The following is a 21,138-nucleotide window of genomic DNA, read 5'->3' as shown; positions in this document are numbered from 1 at the left end:
TACCAGAAAAAGAAAAAAACTGACTTGTCACCTTCTCTTTGGCTCTTGAGCAACAAGGGTGGATAGTGGTGCAATTCACTGAGATTGGAAAGACTAGAAAAACTAAAAACTAGAACATAGGAGAGATGGTCAGTCCGGTAGCACGTACTTGTAATCTGTCATTTGGAAGGCTGAAGCAGGAGGATTGCAAGTTCAAAAATAGCCTGGGAAACTTATAGAGACCCTGTTTCAAAATAAAATATAAAGGGCTATGGATGTAGCTCAGGGGTAGGGCACTCCTAGGTTCAATCCCTGGGAAAATACACATGAACAGGAACACACACACAAACTATATACTTCGTTGGGCATAAAAATTTGAGATGACTCTGTGACATCGAAGTACAGATGTCAAGCAAAGCATTTATTGATGTGTCTGAAGATCAAGGGAGAATTTCTGGGCTGGAAATATAAATTTAGGGGTGTCTGGATGAGATCACCAAATAGTAAGTAGAGGTAGAGAAGCCTCAGATCTAGGCCAGAGAAATGCATCAGCATGTAGAATGTGAGCAGAGGAGGAGAAGCCAACAAAAGAGATTGGGTAGGAACAGCCAAGGAGGTGAGAGAAAACCAGAACACAGAATTTGCCCCATGAACCACGGTTGTGAAACTTCCACTTTGTCCTGACCACAGACGTGGCTGGGCAGGTTCAAGGTGAGGAATCATAGAACTTCAGGGCAAGGCAAGTGTTTGGAGACAAAGTAGTACAGTCCTCCTCTGAGCAAGCTGGAGCCTGGAGAGATTGGACTCACTTTGCACGCTCTTGGGCCTGGGTTCAAAAATAGTGATCAGTACTTTTCTCCATCTGCTGCTTATGTTTTCCTGGATTGTGTCTATTTTTCCCTAAAACTTTCATTTTCTTATTAATACATGTAACAGATTGAGTAAGGAGCCTCATACTCTGTGGTTTTTTGTTCCCTTTTTGAAACTAGGATTTTAGGGCATCGGTTACACTTTCTTCATCTCAGTCATGAAAGTTTTCATATAAAGTAAAAATTGTTTAAACATAGCTTGGCCATAGAGAAGAAAGAACCAAAACATTTCGGGATGTTAGGAATTTAGGGAGGATTAGATCTGTATTCTCTCTGCCTTCTCTCTTCAGTAGAGTATAAATAATTACAGACATTGGTAAAATGTGATTTCTGATTTTATAAAGCCCAGCCACTCTGGTCTTATCTCCGTTTGAGAACATTTGTCTATTATTTCTTTGAGTATTTTGGAAATAGTCGCTTAGATGTATGCAGTCCTTATTTATGCTAAGTGAATTCAGTGCTATGAGTCATAGCTTAGTGAAACCTAAAGTACTTTTTCCTACACACCCACCCTTTCTTGGAATCTTCCCCTGGCAGGTGACTAATGTGTTAGCTTCCTTATCCTTCCCTACTCCCCACCAAAAAAGAAAAAGTTCAACAAGATGAGAGTGTGAATAAATGCTGTCAATATAACACAGAAAGAAAAAAATTTTTAAGTTGGATAAATGGATGGAGGAGGAGAGAGGATGAATAGCCATACCACTTCCATGTATACAGGTATAGTACATATGAGATATACATATACGTATAGCACATACATAAATATATATAGCCCTTCAATGAGTATGAAGCTAATAAAATAATTGAGGCTCTATGTTTTTAAAAAAATTCACTCATTCTGTCAGTCAAAAAATATTTATTCAACATTTAAAACATACCATATAGTGTTCTAGCTTCCTAGGATACAAAAAAATAAGAAAACTAACAAAGCATTCTGGCCTTAACCTAGTAGGGAAAAAGACATGGTAAGTATAACTCCAAGGATGTTCAGTAGTGATGTATTATGGAGAAAAACGAAGCAGGAAAGAGGATGGGGCACAGTGAGTTTGGGGGATGGAGGTGGGTAGAGTAAGCATCAGTGTGAAGGTGATATTTGGACTCACACCTGAAGGAGGTGATGAAGTGAAGCAGGATTAAGTAGGAGGTTATTAGGTGGGCAGAGGGAATCTCCGATGAGAAGCTTAGAGGTAGCAGTGTGCCCAGAAATTTTAGACAAAAGTCAGGAAGGCCAGAGTGGAGTAAGAAAGAGGAGTGAGTGGTAGATGCTTGGGCAGAGAGATAACAAGGTAAGAAACTGTGTAGGAGCATTGAAAGGTGTCTTCCTCTGAGGAGATATTCCATCAGATGGGTTAAGAAGAGGAGTCGCATGACTGGCACACTTCACAGGGCCTTACTCGGCGGGAACAGACTATTTGGGGCAAGGACAAAAACAGGTGACAAGTTAGGGAAGATGACCACAGTATCACTTTATACCTGTTGTGGATCAGTTCAAAGCCAGTCATCCTCTTTAGTAATCCTTTTCTTCTCCCAAGTATTCCAACTCGGACACCTTAAAGTGAGGAGACCACTCAACACACAAAAATCAATAGCTTTCCTCTACACCAATGACAGACTCACTGAGAGAGAAATAGGGCAAATAATTCCTTTCACAATAGCATCCAAAAAACTGAAATACCTAGGAATCATCCTAACAAAAGAAATCAAAGACCTCTTCTCTGAAAACTATGGCACTCTGAAAAGAGAGATTGAAGATGATATCAGAAAATGGACAGACATCCCCTGCTCCTGGGTAGGAAGGATTAATATAGTGAAAATGGCCATACTTCCAAAATTGCTATATAGATTTAATGCAATCACAATTGAGATCCCAGCAGCATACTTCATAGACCTCGAGAAAACAATCCAAAAATTCATTTGGAGCAAGAAGAGACCCAGAATAGCAAAAGCAATTCTAGGTAACAGAGACATGGCAGGGGGTATCACAATCCCCAACCTGCAACTCTACTACAAAGCTACTGTGATAAAAACAGCATGGTACTGGCAAAGAAACAGGCTTGAGGACCAGTGGAACAGATTAGAAGATGCAGAAACAACGCCAGACACACTCAGCCATCTCATCTTCGACAAAGGAGCCAAACACCCTCACTGGAGGAAAGATAGCCTCTTTAATAAATGGTGCTGGAAAAATTGGGCTTCAACTTGCCAAAGATTAAAACTAGACCTGTATCTCTCACCATGCACTAAAGTAAAATCAAAATGGATTAAAGATCTAAATATTAAAATAGAAACTCTGAACCAGTTGGAACAGAGGTTAGGTAGAACCCTTGAAGACATCGGTGTAGGAAAAGATTATATGAACAAAACCTCAGTTGCCCGTGAACTAGCACAAACAATCAACAAATGGGATCTCTTTTTATTAAAAAGCTTCTGCACAGCAAGAGAAACCACCAGCAGTGTGAAGAGACAATCCACAATGTGGGAAAAAATCTTCACCTGCTCTTCCTCAGACAAAGGTCTACTATCTCGAATCTATAAAGAACTTAAAAAGATCAGACCTCCCAAATTTAAAGACCCAATCCAAAAATGGGCATCTGAAATGAACAGACATTTCTCACATAAAGAAGTAGAAATAGCAAATAAATACATGAAAAAATGTTCCACGTCACTGGTCATTGGAGAGATGCAAATGAAAACAACATTGAGATTCCACCTCACCCCAGAAAGAATGGCTGCTATCATGAAATCAACCAATAACAAAGGCTGGCAGGGCTGTGGGGAAAGAGGAACCCTGCTCCTCTGCTGCTGAGACTGTAGACTGATTCAACCACTGTGGAAATCAGTATGGAGATACCTGAAAGAACTAGGACTGGAAGTCCCATTTGACCCCGCTATTCCACTGCTGGGGATCTTCCCCAAAGAATTAAAGGAATCATACCACAGTGATATATATGCACCCATGTTCATAGCAGCGCAGTTTGTAATAGCTAAAACTTGGAAACAGCCCAAATGCCCATCAACCGGAGACTGGATAAAGAAAATGTGGTTTTTTAATAAAATGGAGTACTACTCAGCCATAAAAAATGAGAAATTAGAGACATTTATAGCTAAGTGGATGCACATTGAGGCAATACTCTTAAGTGAAATAAATAGGACACAGATGTGTAAATACCGAATAGTTTCTCTGGTGTGAGAAACTGAAAGTGTAAATAAGGACTAAATGTATAATAGGTCATGTGAAATAGGAAGAAAAGGGGCAAAGGGGAAGGAAGTGGGAGGGCTAAGGGAAAGGATAGAAGGGAATGGGATTAATATGAGAAAACGGAAAAATAGGAACAAAATTTTTGTAAATAGGGAGGACTGGAGGGGTTGAAGGGAGGGCTGGGCAAGGGTGAAAAACAAGAACCAAGAGAGACTATGTAAAGGTGCAAATTTCCAATGATCAATGTCATTATATTGTATACCTAAATTGTACCAATGATTAGAATGAATAATCAATAATGTAAAATTGGAATAAAAGGTCCAAAGGGGTAGGGGTAGTGGGAGGCACAGGGGAAAGGAAAGAAGGGAAAGGAAAAAATGATGAGAAATGGAAAAAATGGAAATAAAGCCTTTGTAAATAGGGAAGGGTGGAGGGGTTGAAGGGAGGGCTAGGAATGGGGAAAAAATAAGAACCAAGATGCATTATATAAAGGTACAATTCCCAATGGAAAAAAAAAAAGTGAGGAGACCACTGTGTACCCAGATTAAAAAGTACTTGCCTAGATTAGGCTTGTAGCTGCACAGGTGGTGAAAACTGATCAAATCCAAAATTTATTGTGGACATAGTGCTGATAGAATCTGTTGATGAATCCAGATGCCTTTGAATGAGTAAAAGCAACCTAGGGGGACATCCGAATCTGAGGCCTATGCAACAGAAATATGGTGGTGGAAACTATTATGGAAGAGGCTGGTTTAGAGAAAAGATGGGAAGTTTTGGTTTAGATGTATCAACATTTGAAGGTGCCTCTTAAGTATTAAAGAAGAAATGCTGCGCTGAATAGGTTGTTAGATTAAGGAGCCTGGATTCAGGTCTGTAAAAATAAATGTAGGAATGGGACACAGCTGAGGTTATGAAGGAAAGAATAAAGAAAAAGTAATTATATTCATAGACTAAGCCCTCGGCCACTCCAACTTTAAGGGGAAATCACCCAAAGAGGAGGAGGGGCCCGTGAGTAAGCAGGCACACAAGAAAATGTGAGGTCCTCGGGTCCTAGGATCCAAGTGAAGGAGGAGTCTCGGTGAGTAGATTGACCGCTTTGGCTTGCCACCTGCAGATGAGTCCGGTAGGATGAAGAAGGAGAATTGACCAACAATGATCTGATTGATGTAGAAATCAAATCGCTAGAGATTTTGAGAAACAAATGGTGAGGGGGAAAAACATCTAATTAAAATGTGCTTAAAGAGAGGGCAAGGAGGAAATCTCAAGACAGGTGGAATGGCAAAACTTTCAAGGAGCTGTTGATAAAAGAAAAGAGAAATAGTGAACAGAAGATGAAGGATGCAAGGACCAAGAATCTGTATTTGTTTGTTTCTCTAAGTTTGGGAAAAGACCTTGAATACAGGCTTATCAGATTATACAAAAGACCAGAGAAAACCAATGATGCAGGATGATTAGACATGAAACTGGTTGAAAAGATGTCCTTGTGTGGGCTGGAAGAGGCAGCATGCAAGGGATGGGTTGGTTTCTGCATGAACCTGCAGAAAGCAATGCTGCCACTGCCAGGGTAGTTAGCAGGGTGAAAGGATGAGGCAGCTTGTCAAAGTTCAGGACTTCTTAGAAGAAGAATGCAGACGTGTCACTTTGGTCTGCAGAAGATCAAAATGGCTATGCATAGAACTTCACGACCAGCAGCCTGTGCAAACATTGCTTTCTGGTTTCCGTTTCCAGTGACACCATCCTGTCACTCTGGTCCAAGACTAGACAGTGTCTCTCTTCAAGTCGCCTGTCCCCATTTCTCATCACATTCTTCTGAGTCACTGCAGTGTGGCACATCATAGCCTTGCCACACAACCTTAGTACTTCTTGAAAAATTTTTCTCCTGCATGCCATTCAGTGACTGCATGCTTTCAGGTGCCTTATTCTCTTCACTACATTGGAAGAATTTTTATAGTGGACTAATAGGGCAGTGACTATAAAGTTTAGCACTGATTTAAATACAAAAGCAAGTTCCCACTCTGCAAAAGTGTATCTTCTGGGCAAAGGAAATTTTCAGGATACTTTTCTATCCTAAGTTATATGGAAATGAGTGGAAAAACTCACATTTTTAGAAAGAAGCCTAATGTAGTAAGAGAGATCCTTAACTAGGAGTATGGAGATTTGGATCTCAGATCTCACTGTCATGATTATGTTACCTTAGAAAAGTGACTGAGGTCTTGTGCATTTCAATTTCCAATACCTAAGATGAAAATCTGAACTAGACGGTCTTTATGTTGCATCAAGTTTTAGACTTTAATTCAACCTGAGTTCAGAGTAAAGCCAAGAAGGTTAATGATACAATGAAAGTAGTAGTCTTTTCCTAACAATTTTGTGATCTACATAATTCCTAACCAAATAAAAATGGTAAGTGAAAATATATTCCTGGGAAAATTAAAAAGGGAGAAGTCAGATATTTTGTTTTGAAATTAAGTAATGGTAATGAATGCTTTCTCTGAAAACTCTCATTAGGTTTAGAAGTTACAGTACTTGTGTTGGAAACTATAAACCCAGCTCGTGATTCACAGAAAAGGGATATGATACTCGCTATCAGTAAACCATAATGAATATACTTTAAAACTAATGTAAATGATGTATTTCGAACTCCTACAAAAATTTTTTTGAATATGAAAAAGGCCTAATTATAATTTAATACGTTTTCAAATGCTAAATATTTGCCTAAAGGTTTTTTACATTTCTCAATACTACTTTTAAAACTTCAAATTACTGAATAAATGTATTTAGGAAAAGAAGTCAATGAGAAAAGGCCTAATACATTTTAAATCTGACAAATGCTATGTTATTTAATATAAGTATTCCTCTTCTTAATTTTATTACATTTCAATTTTAATCCACCCCAAATAATTCCAGTAACCTTAACAAAATATATGCAGTTTTCACTGCTTAAAACTTGCAATTGTTTGCCAAGGTGAATATGTTATATGATTTATAGTGCTTAAGGCAGAGCTGTTTAAATTGAGGAAAACGAAAATAAACTTTAAAGACTTACTGTACTACAGATGATAAAGACTTCCAATTCAAATCTTTATAGATGAGGAGTGTAGAAAATTATTGCCAGTGAGGCTGAAGATGAAGAGAGGGAGGAGAGAGGGGACAGAAAGGGGACACAGAAAGAATTAAGGCATGTCATTACAAGTGCCAACTCCCCATGATGAATGCAATCGTGTACTGCAAATATGTATTAATAAAAGTAAAAATTAGAAAGAAAGAGAGGAAGGAAGCAAGGAAGGAAAGAAGGAAAGAAAGACAGACAGGAAGGAAGGAAGAAAGAAAGAAAAAGAAAGAAAGAAAGAAAGAAAGAAAGAAAGAAAGAAAGAAAGAGAAAGAAAGAAGGAAGGAAGGAAGGAAAGACAAGAGAGACAGACTTTTGTCATGTTGGCCATAGATTAAGACGACTTATATAAAAAGGATAGCATAGGTAAAGTGCTAAGTTTGGAAAATGAATGCATTCTTGCTTTTGTTTCAATTTTTATTTTTTATTAATACACGTTTGCAGTACATAATGAGTACACTCCTTGTGGGGAGGTGGTACGTGTACATAACACATCTTCATTCTTTCTTCACCCCTTTCACCTCTCTACATCTCTTGGTCTTCCTCTCTTTTGCAAAGATCCAGCTCACTATTTCCTATTACCTGTCTTTTATTTTGCTCTTTATTTACATTTTGGGTTTCTCATATGAGAGAAACTTTCATACTTAAGCTTGTATTCCGATTTATTTCACTTAACATTATGGTCTCAAGGTGCATCCATTCTTCTGACATATAATGTTTCAGGGTATCTAGGAAAGTTAACAGCAATTCAATCTAATCTAACTTTAGTATGTAATTATGTAAATTTTAAACTAACATAAGTAATCAGGTCTTACTTATATATTTTATTTGGTAGTAGAAAAGACTTTAAATTTGCTAATGTTTGCAAATTAAATATCTATACAGGGCACTTTATCGAGGCTTTTTCTACTTAAGTCTCTATCACAAACATTTCAATAAGTTTCTGCTGAGACCAAATTAAATGCGAATATTTTCAATTTTTAATATAAGGATAAAATGTAAAGTTGATTCTTTAAAAATACAAAAAAGAATCATATGATAAGAAAAGATGACTTTTGCAGTGTTTTTCTACTGAATTTCACTGATTACCAGTGGCCCGCCTTTGTGAAATGATTCACCAAGCTTAGAGATAGAAAATGTAGACAGAATGACACTGACTGGCCCTTGTGGATATAATGGTGGCCTCATAAACATCATTCAATAGGCAGCTAAATCAATGGGTCACATTAAAATAAGAAATAATATAATAAGTAGCAGAGAAAAATGGATTTTAGACAAAAAATTTGTTACATTCTGCTCCAAGGCTAAATATTACACCTGACTATTCCCTTTGAAATTTCTGAGGGAAAAAAAAGATTTGCTGCCAGAGCACAAAATAAGAATCAGACACCAGCTAGTACTTCACAGGTCACTTTCACTCTCCCCAGAGATCTGAGGCAACAGCTGGAGCCTCTCATAATCCGGTCTAAATTAAATGGTAGCACTGCAGCCTTCCATTTTGCTCATGCTCTGTGCATGGTACTTGATTTTCTTATAAAATTAGATTGGATTCCCAAATGGAACCTGAAGTGGGACTGAAGGGGAGAGAAGAGGAAAGAGAGAAGGCCAAATAGCTGAAAACAACACTATTTTTAGAAAGTTTTTAGAGTGTTTAAAAGCATGTAAGCATGTATCTGTATCTTATTTTGTGAAAAAAAGTATGTCTATCTCCTTTCTCCTGTACATACACACTAACGATGAATATCACGGACTCTGAAATTACTTTAAACAAAAGGAAATTTGACATTTTGGACCATAGGGACACTGAAGAAGTTTAAGATTTGCAAAATGATAACTGGAGATGGTCTATAATTATTATCTATAATTATTATCCACTATCTTTTATATTATCAATTATATAAATGTGTGTACATTGTCCTAAACCTTATTTACTCTATACATCATTATTGGAATTATCTTAATCCTTCTGCTTTATGAACTAGACAATATTTGATATTTTTAATAATAAGAGACTGTATTGGTTATCTAAAGTTGTCATAACACAATATGACAGATCAAGTGGTTGAAGCAATAGAAGTTTGTTTTCTCCAGGTTCTGGAGGCTGCAAGTCCGAGATCAAGGTATCTGCAGGGTTGATTTCTCCTGGAGCTTCTCTGCTTGGCTGTCAGATGACCACCTTCTCACTGTGTCCTCACATGGTCTTTGTGTCCCTGGCATCCAAGTTTCCTCTTCTTTTAAGGCTACCAGTCAGATTGGATTTCAGCCCAACCTCATAACATTATTTTAACTTCATTCCTGCTGGGAAAACTCTATCTTGAAATATAGTTGCATTCTGAGGTGCTGGAGGTTAAGAATTCAACATAGGAAATTTGAGGAATGTACATTTCAGATCATAACACACACAGAGATCAATCAAAATGCATGTTGCTGTATTCCCCTTCACATTGCAATGGCCTAACCAATATTTAGCCATTAACCCCTTGAATACAATGCCTGGAGATGGGGAACATAAATCCCCTAAAACAGCATAGGCTGCCTACGGATGGCTAGTTCAAGGTGAAGACAAAGTAATTTATAACACATTGCCCCTGTTCTTAAGAAATCTAGTAGGATCTAGTGGAATCAGGACTTCACTCACAGAGATCAAATAGGTAATAATTAAGAGCAACAGAGGATGTGAAGGGGGACAGATCATCAGAAGACAAAGTCATCAGATAAGGTTTCGGGGAAGAGCTGAGACTTTTTCTTGATCTCAGAGTGTGCAGAATAAAGAAGGGAAATGTGAGTTGAGAAAGCACAGTTTGGTAAAGGTCAGTGGAAAGATTGGCTTTACCAGTGGGAAGCCTGCCTGAGGAAGTAGGGATGTTGGTGAAGCTAGATGCCTGGGGGGCATGTAGCCAATTTGAGTAGATCTTTAAAACGTGGTATATTTAGATAAGATACAACAGACGATGGATAGGATTCACATAAACCAAGTGACAATTTGATCTGACTTAAATTCTCATTAATAAAATGAGAAGCTATTAAGGGCACAGGAAAAGGGCTAAAGGACTTGGTAATGATCAATGTTGTGTGATGACAAAAGTCTGGACAGGCAATATAATTTAAAAATAAATACAAGGAAGCTATGGGAAGACTTGTTAAAAGACATGCCAGGACTGAGAAGTAAGAGCACAGCCTCAAATCTTTTCATTTGGACAACTAAAGAATGTTTATGTTCCTAAAAGCATCAGGAGTAGTTGGAAGGTAAAATAGATTTATGAGATAGTGAGATTGCCAGATTCACCTCTGAACACATGGAGCTTAAGGTAACAGTGAGATATTAGAGTAGGCACAGATGATAAGTGATTGAAAATGCAGGTGAAAAAATTGGATCCAGAGATTAGGATTTGGCAATGTTCTTATTGGATAGCTAAACTTAATCTACTTATCAGAAGGGAAAATATAGACATCCTGATCCTGATCAGGGAGCCTGATCACAGTCTAAGAGACTCACTCTGAGAAGCAATTCTATAATGTGCATTTTAAAAACAGCAAAAGCCCAGCCTCGCCTAACAAATCATTCAACTCTGCCCAACAACCTCATACTTGCTTCCAAAGACCCAGTTCTACACAAGTCAGAACCATTTCCATTTGTGCTGTCTGAAAACTCTAATCCAATTGGCAATAACAATTATGAAGGGTGTGGAGAGTGGAAACTGGCCTGTTCTTTATCAGAAACTCAGTTTTATCAGCTTTTCTTCCTTGGAAGAGAAATGAGATAGCTCAACATCTGAAGGAGGGGATAATTCATTGCACATGAAAAAAAGGGATCCTGACATCAATGGGGAATTTGGCTTCTCCAAGACTAACTTATTTCTTTCTTCCTTTAACTCACCTTCCAGGCTTTGTCAAGTTGCCTCTGGGAAAAAAAAAATATCCTTTTTAGTTAGACTTAATTTTAGATTACCCTCAATAAGTCATATCAAGAATGATTTTGGACATACTTCTGGTTTCTGGACTGAGCCATGATGATGATATTCTAGAAGGAAGTTCAAATTTTCTTGCAAAAGACATATATGCTTATAAAAAGAGTGAACTGATTTATGGAACTTTTTCAACCACTGTTAAAAGCCAGGATCTTGGGTCCAGTCTTGGAAGAGGGGGTGGAAAGTGAACAGAAATCCAAGCAACAGCAGTGGGTAGTTGGTTGACAGAGGCATGCAGGTGGCAGAATCTGCTGTTGTGTGAATGAAGCAACAAGAAACAATATACCCAAGCAAGCCTTGTCAAGGGGGTCTGGCAATAGGTAACAGGGACCCAAGCTTCAGGCCTTGCATTGGAACCAGAGGAAAAGGCCACATCCAAAGGACATGGTCAGAGAAGACAACAGGGGAAATTCAGGAACAGGGGATGGGAGAGCAGATGACTTAATAGAACTGAGAAACAGGCAGGTATTAGTTCCCAGCCAAATGAGCCAGTGACACAGTTCTGGAAATGAGCATGACTTCCTTGAGCATGGCTTCCTTGACTAATGGATTGATTTATTGATCAAGGTAAAATGTCGAGGGTAAAAAAATCATCTCTAATGTTTTATTAATCATCCAGTCCCCTCCCGTCAATTATTTTCTTTAAAGAAATCGCATTATTTGTTTAGGCTTATCCCTCTTAACTGTGACTAACTTTTCATGAAGTAATTCCTCTGACTGAATTATTCCAAATAGTCTCCAGAGAACAAAGACTGATTGCTGGCCAAGAAGCGATCCGAATCTCTTCATTAGAAAGAAGCACACTACTTTCATTTGCCTGGCCTTTTCCGAGTACAGACCCTTGTGTCTCCTCCAAAAGGTCTGTATTATTAGGGCAGTGCTAACTCCAGGAGGGATGACACAAAAACTGTTAATAGATTAGGGTTAAAATAAAGCCGAAGTAGAAAACAGAAGTGTTCCAAAAAAGAGAAGTATAACATAGAAAGCGGAAAAAAGGCAAAGTATTTTGCTTCTGAGTCAGTAACTGTCTTTGTGAAGCATGTATTTCAAAAGCAATGTATGGTAAAACTTTTATGGGCTCTTACTACCTACATGTGGAGTTTTGGGATCTTTTACTGTCTTACTAATAAAAGAAGAAGGAATACATTAAGTCAAATTAATTTTTTACAAAAAAACATTGTATTTCCTCAGAGCCAGCTCCTCCCAAATCACTCTTCGCAGTGAACAAAACGCAGACCTCGGTGACTTTGCTGTGGGTGGAGGAGGGAGTAGCAGATTTCTTCGAAGTCTTCTGTCAACAGATTGGCTCTAGTCAAGGATCCCAACTCCAGGTATGTACAGTTTGACTTTACTTTTCTGGGTTAATTTCAATTAATGCTAAATATCTAAACAAAACAAAGATCTTCTATCTTTGGACTATAAGAAGTGCAAACTGTTTTCTTGTTTGTGTTTCAGTGATAGAAATAATATTGTTCTTAGAATAAGACCGTGACAACTTTTGCATTTGTGTTATCTTTTGCCACTGATCTTTGGCCGCTCTAGGACATACAAAGAAATAAAGAAACTGGTTCACTAAGTTGATCAACAAATGAACCAATATAAAACAAAACTTAACAAATAAATTATATTTTCACTCCCAGCCATACAAAATAAGTATAAAATATAATTGCAAATATAAAGTATAATTTAACAAATATGAGCCAATTGGCACTTTTCTGTAGAACACAAATAGTAGAATCAACATTTGTCTTCAAAATTTTTTGTATAGTTTTTTGTATAGTTGTTTATAAACAAATAAGTAAAGCAAAATAGAAATACCACAAGAAAGAGTCATACTACAAAGAGAAATTAAAGGAAACATACATTTCTAGTTTATAAGGAGAACAATTTTCTTGGCAACGAAGTTTAAGAAATGGTTATTTCTAATGCTTTGGAATCACAAATAGCAAGAAGTGTGAGTATTGTGCTGAGTCATCTTTTTACATTATACAGTAGTATTTATTAGTCTGGCCATTGGTTCACCAAATTAGCAACTTGCTGTTCTCAACAACAACAACAACAACAAAAAACAACCAAAAAAAGAGGCAAATATTAACTGTTTCTGAGCCCACAAAGTTGCTGAAAGCTGAAAATGCAGGTAAAAGATTTTAAGATTTAAATAGCTGCTTCAAGTCAGAAAGATAAAGACCAACAACCTCTAAAAAATATTTCCTGAAAAGATAAATACAAAATATTCTTGAGCACATGAAAAATTGATCAGCTTCACTCATAAGAAATGCAAAATAAAACTACAAGATAAAAGTTTCACTGATACTATTGAAAAAGCTCACCTTGAAAATATACTGTGTTGGGAAAAAAATGTAAGAAAACAGGCACTGTCATACATAGGTAATAGGTGGGTAAATTGAGAAATGTTTGTGGAAGGCTACTTTTAATAGCTTTTGATATTTATTAAAAATGCACCCTTTTTTGAGCAAGCAATTAGCTGCTAATATACAAGTGTGTGTGCACTCGTGTGTGCATATTTACATAGCTTTTATGTGTACCTATGTGTGCATGTATATATATTGTGTATATTTATATAGCTTCTCAACATTTATGAAATGATGTTCACTGTAGCATTGTTTGCAGTAGTACAAAAAATTCAGAGTCCATTTAAACCTTCATCAGTAGGGGCCTAGTGAAATAAATTATCACTATCAATGGGTTTCTGTGCATCCCTTAAAAGGAATAAACCAGTTTAATCTGAACTGACATAGAAATAATGGGAAAATGTATTGATAACAAAGGTTTTTATAAAGGCAGAAAAATGTATGAACTATGGCATCATTTATGATTTTAACTATTTTTTATATGAGTATACACCCATAAAATATACATAGAAAAAAATATCACCTGACCACAGTGGCTGCTCCCATGGTAGAAAATTGGGTAGATGCGGAATAAAGGAAGAAAGAACTATTTTCCACTGCTACTCCTTTTCATCTGACATTTTTTTACTCAGGCTATGTATATTAGCTATGAAAAATAATTTTAAAAGCAAAAGAGATGAAGATGAACATAAACTATGTTTTACTCTCTGCACCTCCAGGAGCCAGTTGCTGTTTCTTCCCATGTTGTCACCATCTCCAGCCTTCTGCCTGCCACCGCCTACAACTGCAGTGTCACCAGCTTCAGCCACGACAGCCCTAGTGCCCCTGCATTCATAGCCGTCTCGACAATGGGTAGTTATACACACCAGTGCAGTCTGGCCTTTGGAATTTATTTCTTTCCACACTGTCTTTCCTTTATGAAGAAATATGTATTATCTTCCTTTTAGTGGAGCCAATGTTCTACTGAAAAAAACTCAAGCTGTGGAATCGGGTACATCTTAAATCCAATCAGATATATGACTCAGGGAAAGCTATTTCCTGTCTCTGAGACTTTTTTTTATCTGTACAGTTAAAATAATAGTATATTACTTTTTGGGTTATTTTGAAGCTCAGAAAGGAAATACAGAGACCTCTAGCGTCTGCTGTTTACATGCTAATGGCCACATCACCAACTTCATTACCATTACCCTCTTCTTCAGCAGTAAGCACAATACCCTGAACAACTAGGGTTCATCTATTGTATCTCTGGACCTCAGCCTTAACACTGATCAAATAATGGCTTACGTAAATTACTGAGTCAAAACAAGAAAGTCTGTAATCCAGCAGAAAGTGTAGGTCTGGAATGATGTTTGCCTCCTTGTTCTTTTCCTGGGTTGTATTGTGCATGTTTGTTGGAGTCTGATTCCACACTCTTAGTCCCTCTATGAAGCTCTTCTTTCTATCACATTATTCCTTCACTGAGTTCTTTCTCATTTCTGTAATATTACTCATATATTTCGCTACCATATTCAGTGATGGCTGGAGTGAGCTTTAGAAAAACATTTTTATTTCTATTTTTCAGAAGAAAGGACAAAAATATTAGCCTGTAAAGATTTTAATGGTATCTTGTTGCTGTATCCTGTTAGATTTTTCTAAGTACACTTTAATGTCTATTATTCCTTGTCTCTCCCTAAAAACCTAGTGTAACAGGTAGTTTTATTAAGCTTATTTGCAAGTGAGAACAATGAGGCCCAGAGTGACAGTCAACAGCCAGGTGACCTTGAATATGCACTTCTCACCAGGAGTCGGCTATTTTGCCTGTGCAGACATTCAGCCTATAAACTAGAGCCAACCTGGCCCAAATGGAAAGTAGCAAATATCCACAGCCTTCAGGATTTCATGACCTGCAATTTCATGACCTGTGTAAAGGATGATATGCTTTTCCTCTGGCCACTTTGAACTGTTTAATAAGGATTTTAACATATGACCATGCTTTTGATATCCTGCTCATCCATGTAGTGTGAAGATCCAGCCATGTACAAGTGCCACAGTAAGCAGGCATTACATAAAGTATATAAAAAGGACACATCCCTTATTCTCGAGGACCCTCCAACTTATTAATAGACTTAATCTCTTGAGTTGTGCAGATGGAAAACCTCTGAACATATGGCTCCAGATCATCAGAATGCTGCCTCGACTAATGTGTTAAGTGCTGCAACAGATGGCAGCTTGCTAATGCCTTTTTCATATACATTATTAGTTGTGCACAAAGTATACAGTTGTGCTTTCTGGCTTTAAAAGCATGGGTGTAAGATACGAACCTGCCACCTTCAAAGCTTCTGAAAATGTTAAGCAATGATAATACATGATAATGACTTCTAGATGTTGAATTTTCAATGAACTTAAGCTATGGCAAGACATTCTTCACATTTTATAGTTACTCTTGATAAGAACACCCTGAATATGGTAAGCCTTTGAGAGAGACTCAGTTCTTCCAGGTACCTGAACACTGTGTATCAGTCTAAGTTATAGTTGAGGACGAGGTCCTGGTTGACTTGGGAAAACATGATTTTTACCTTTATTGTTATCATCCTAAATTCACTGCTCTTAAGATTAGATAAAAGCAACAAATGGTTGGTTTGCGTATAATGGAACATATAATGACCACATATGGCTTCTTAGTTACCCAGATGAATCCTAACGTAGTGGTGATTTCCGTGCTGGCAATCCTTAGCACCCTCTTAATCGGACTGCTGCTTGTCACCCTTGTCATTCTGAGGAAAAAGCATCTGCAGATGGCTAGGTAAGTTAAGTTTTGTTAATATTTTATCCGGCATCTTCACAATGTCTTTACCTGTGTGTGTGTAGCTTTTGTAGACCTAATTTGTCTACTGGTAAATTTGATTTCAGTTTTTATTATTTCTATATTTGTTTTCTGAGTGAACTTTTAAATATTCCTTTAGAAAGTATTGCTTTTGAATTTGCCAAACAAAGGATTGCTTAGTTGCACAAAGCCATACCCCTTGGCATAATCAATTCCAACATTATAAAAGCCCACACGTAGGAATCCTTTACCTTTGAGTACTATTTTACATATTAGGAGTAAAAGAGTGATCTATTCCTGTTCTGTGTAATTGATGAAAGGAGTTAATAAAAGTGGAAACCACAAGAAAAAAAAAGGGAAAAATCCTTTCATTAGTTTTGCTGCATTGTTTTATCAGAAAGTAAAGGTACTGTTTATGATTAAGTCCCTATTAATTTTATGCCCAAGTCAGAAAACATTTACAGATTTAAAGTGCCCTCTTAGTGTTTTACCTATCACTCATCTGCAACCTGTTTAATTTTTCTTGCAATTAGAAAAGATTTTTCCAGTGCTGGGGGTCAAACTCAGAACCTTGGGAACTCTAGGCAAGCACTCTGCCAATGAACTATAGTCCCAGCCCCAGAAGAGAATTTTGACTTATCACTTCAGTGTTTCCCTATTTTTTTTTAATTTTTTGGTCACTGATCCATTGCTCAATAGAACATGTTCTCAAGTACTTTCTGTTGTCCCAGTGTTATCAGAACAATACATCGATTCCCTTAAGCTATTGCTTATTTAAGGACTGCTGGGTTTGGCAAATTTTGTTCAAATTTATATTTACCCAATGTTAGCCTCCTAAATTATGAATCAATATCCTTTCCCTTTCTCAGAGTTTCATCTATTCATAAATAAATCCAGCCATCCTACAGTGATTTAATCAGCACCTTATATGGTACATGTAAAGAAAAGGCAGACATCAAATGTATCCAGTAGGAAATTCAGTACATAAATAACATAGTTGCATGGTATGAGTGAGCATGGTGAGAGGGTGAGCAGGTGTTAAGATAAAAGAATAGAGTTGGGGAGATTAGCAGTACTAGAATGGAGAGAGGAGCCTTGGGAAGTAGATAGGTTTCACTGAAAGGATGACTCTTTTAAGCAAAACCTTGGGAAACATAAAGGAGACAACCGTGTGTTAGTTAGCTGCAGAAAGAGTATGCCTGGTAGCAAGAGCAGCCAGTGCAAAGGCCCTAGGACAGAAACATGACTAACATTTTCAAAGACAAGCAGAGAGGCTTGTATTATGAATGCAGAGGAAGTAATGGAAAGAGTAACAGGAATATCAGATCACAAAGGACTTCATAAGCTATTGTGAGGACCTTGGCTTTTACTCTAAGTTAAATGGCAGCCATGGCACAGTTTGGAGCAGAATTTAACAATATCTGACTCACGTTTTAATATTTTCATGTAGAAAACAAGCTCTACTGAAGCAGGAAAAAAGGGAAGCATACCAACTGGGGGAATGATGACAGTAATCCAGGCAAGACATGGTACTAGCTAGTCCAGAATTGTAGCAGTGGAGGTTGGGAGAAACAACTAAATTCTGCATAGATTTTGAAAGTAGAGGAAACATGGCTTGCAAACAAGTTGAATGTTGAATGGAGATATACAAAGGAATCAAAGGAGTGGAGGACTATGGGTTTTTGTCTCTAGCAACTGAAAGAATGGAGTCACCAAGAATGGAGAGAGGACTCCGAGTAAAAGGATTTGAGAGTTGAGGAAACACCAGACATCAGCTTTGGAAATGCTAAGTTTGAGATGAACTACAAATACAGTTGTGGAATGGACAGCTAAATAAGAAAGTCAGGGGTCTGGGCCAGAAGTTATGCTTGAAGATATAAATCTGAGAGTTGTTAACATACAAATGATATTAAAGCTATTAGGTGAAAGTCAGAAAATAAGTGTAAGCAAGAGCAGAAGACTCTGGCTTAAGCACTGGAACAACCCAATACTAAAATTTCCAGGAAGAAAAGAAAGAAACAGTGTGAGACAGCCAGTGGAGTAAAAAGAAACTAAGAGAATGTGGTGACCTGGAAGCCAGGGAGAAGACACATTGGTAAAGAGTTAGAAGCACTAAAGCAGCAATGTTATAGTATTCCACTTCTAGGAAATATGCTATAAATGTTAGTGCATAACAGTAATAGTAGCAGGGATAATTAGATATAGTAATACTACACCATTTTTGTGGTGCATACAGCAGATTTTTAGGAAAAGTGGTTCTGCTTTGTCCAGCCAATCATTAAACCAGGGACTCATCAATTTTTTTGTAGGATGATCCTCTTTGGTAGTCAAGGAAGCCTGTGGATCACTTTCGAGAATAATGCTTGCTTTGTAGGGGCTGGGGATTTAGCTCAGTGGCACCACACCTGCCTTGCAAGTGCAAGGTCCTGAGTTCGATCCCTGATACTGGGGAAAAAAATAACACTTGCTTTGTAAAAGCATAAAATAAAATACATAGAATAATGTAATTATACTGAACTATGATGATCATAATATTTTAAAAGCAAATGTGTTGTATGCTTTTATTAGCACTTTATATATCCAACATTTAGTAGAGTATCTAATAAATCATCTTTTCAACATAGTGATGAATGAATATTTCAAGATATCTGCCTCAAGTCTATTGTGTAGAAATATCTGAAATTTCTCCTATTAGCCCATGACAGGTATCTATATTATGATGGTTTTATTTCTACTTCAGTAGTAAAAAGAACTGCTAAATTTCAGTTACAGGCTATGAAAACGAAGGTGTGCTTTTTTTCTCACTTATGTTCTTGGTGTCTAAATTCTATCTATGGACCCCATATAAAGAACTCCTGAATTAAAGAGTAAAATAAGTCCCACATGTATGAAATTGACATAGGAAAACATACTAATGACAATTTTATGGTATAATATTATATAACAATATTTTAGTTTGCTTTTCAGAAAAAGAAAATTATTCTTAAAATACATTAATAAGAATAGTACGTAACTAAAGGAATTTGCACATTTGTACCAATTACATCAAAAGCTCTGTTTCAGTTTTTAATACAGGAGAAAGAAGCATGAGCCCCAGTGAGCTTTTCTTTACATGTGATATTAGTCAAAGGTTAGAGAAGGCATGAAAGTATGCCTTCTTTTTTACCCCCATTTCTGGGGAAAAAAATTTTAACAGTGTTTAAAGTAACAGTCTAGTTGAAAACATTCTAGATATTTCAAGGAACCAATGTATTTCAATATAAACCACTCTTATCTCAAGTGATAAATAAGAAGGGCTTCATAGTATAAGAAAATTTTTGGAGAAAATCTTATTCTACTACCACTGCAGGAAAATAAACAAAGTGTGGTAAAACAAATCCCACAAAAATTTTGTTAAATGTGGAAAATACTCAGTTTTCTAGGAGAGCTTCTACACCTTCCTAATGAAGTCTTTGTGAGAAATATCATCCCCTCATATAGTGCAAAGATATATTTTAGGATCTCAAATACCCTTTGGCAAAGATTCTGAGTTAAATCCTTTTGGACTCAAATGGCTTGATTTGCAGCCTTGCAAAAGTCATTTTGTTTTATCTTTCTGTTTTGCATTATATGCAAAAGAATAACATCTGTAGAACTTTTATTAACTTTTTTTTTCATTTAATGCAGTCATGACAAGCCAAGAGTCTCTCTCTACTTTTACATCAGATAAAGAGTGCTTTGTCCAGCAATGACCTTAGTTTTTGTGGCCTCTTTCAGAGAGTGTGGAGCAGGAACATTTGTCAATTTTGCATCCTTAGAGAGGGATGGAAAACTGCCCTACAATTGGTGAGTGTTGTTTTGAAACGAAACTCCAGATAGGTTAGAAATGCCGCATGTGCGCCAAATTCGATTTTACTGTCTTTCCAAGTTAAGTAGTTTTGTCTGTGCCCCGTCATGATTTCACCGGCTAGTTCATCACAGGATATGATGGTTTCTATAATATTAATACAATTCAGAAGTAGGGAATAGTCCCAGTTTGCTCTGTATTACTACATTGCTCAAAGGACTAAAATAGTCATGCAAGGAGCCCCAAACCATGCTGAAGAGGGGCTCAAATGCAGGAGCTGTGCTGGACAAGTGTAGCTGAAGGCCCAAGGGGAGACTGGACTGAAACAGCTTGAGACAGGGCTGCATCACTATGTTACAACTCACATTTCCATGCCTGGAGACATACGCCAGCATTTCTGCTCAACAATTAAGGGAGAACTGTACAGCCCAGGGCAGTACATACAGATTAATAAATATCAAAGCCAGGGATGTCCGAAAACATGGCCTCAGTTTTCTTTACACTTGAGTGTTAAGGACCTAGAGGGAGATGTTTGGGAAATAAAGAAAGCAATGTCTAAAGATTCCATTGGTTGACCTTATACCTAACAATGATAGGCAAAATTAACAGTCCTATCCACTTCAGTCAGAACTGAACTAATTAAGTGAACATTTAACATGAAGTCAGCACTCCTTACTTGACCTAGTTTGTTTCTGTTGCAAGCAACCATGCAAATACATTTTAAAATATATACATATTTTAAATATATTTAAATACATCCATTTCATATAAATCCTTGGTAAGTGATTTTTTTTCTATTTTCTAACACCTCCTGCCCCCCCCCCCCGCCCCGCTGGTTAATCTTAAAGAAATAAGCAGGAGTGAACATAAATTTTACCTCAGAATCAGGGAGGGGAGGGAGGACTTTATTTATTTATATAAATTTCACTTCCCTGAATGTGAAAATCTAATTGAAAAATGATTTTTTAAAAAGACAATATGTTGTGCCACTTTGAAATTTTAACACAAATAGAATT

General features: G+C 37.1%; 1 protein-coding gene across 3 annotated transcripts in view; it reads left to right on the top strand.

Moving 5' to 3' along the window:
• The window catches only part of Ptpro (protein tyrosine phosphatase receptor type O), a 249,838-nt gene that overhangs the window by 190,069 nt on the left and 38,631 nt on the right, over positions 1–21,138 (top strand). For 2 of the 3 annotated variants that reach the window (XM_004845822.4, XM_021259146.2), the window contains exons 13-16: positions 12,313–12,452; positions 14,213–14,345; positions 16,155–16,275; positions 20,053–20,121. In XM_004845822.4, the coding sequence (XP_004845879.2) occupies positions 12,313–12,452; positions 14,213–14,345; positions 16,155–16,275; positions 20,053–20,121 (463 nt within the window). The remainder of the gene's footprint in view (positions 1–12,312; positions 12,453–14,212; positions 14,346–16,154; positions 16,276–20,052; positions 20,122–21,138) is intronic. The other variant, XM_087214061.1, reaches the window with a different exon arrangement.

The sequence above is a fragment of the Heterocephalus glaber genome, unplaced genomic scaffold, assembly GCF_053883595.1.
Source record: "Heterocephalus glaber isolate CG9 unplaced genomic scaffold, H.glaber_assembly_v1.0 deba00001444, whole genome shotgun sequence".
Taxonomy (NCBI): Eukaryota; Metazoa; Chordata; class Mammalia; order Rodentia; family Bathyergidae; genus Heterocephalus; species Heterocephalus glaber.
Note: the sequence above shows the minus strand (reverse complement) of the source record. Positions and strands in the feature narration are given on the sequence as shown.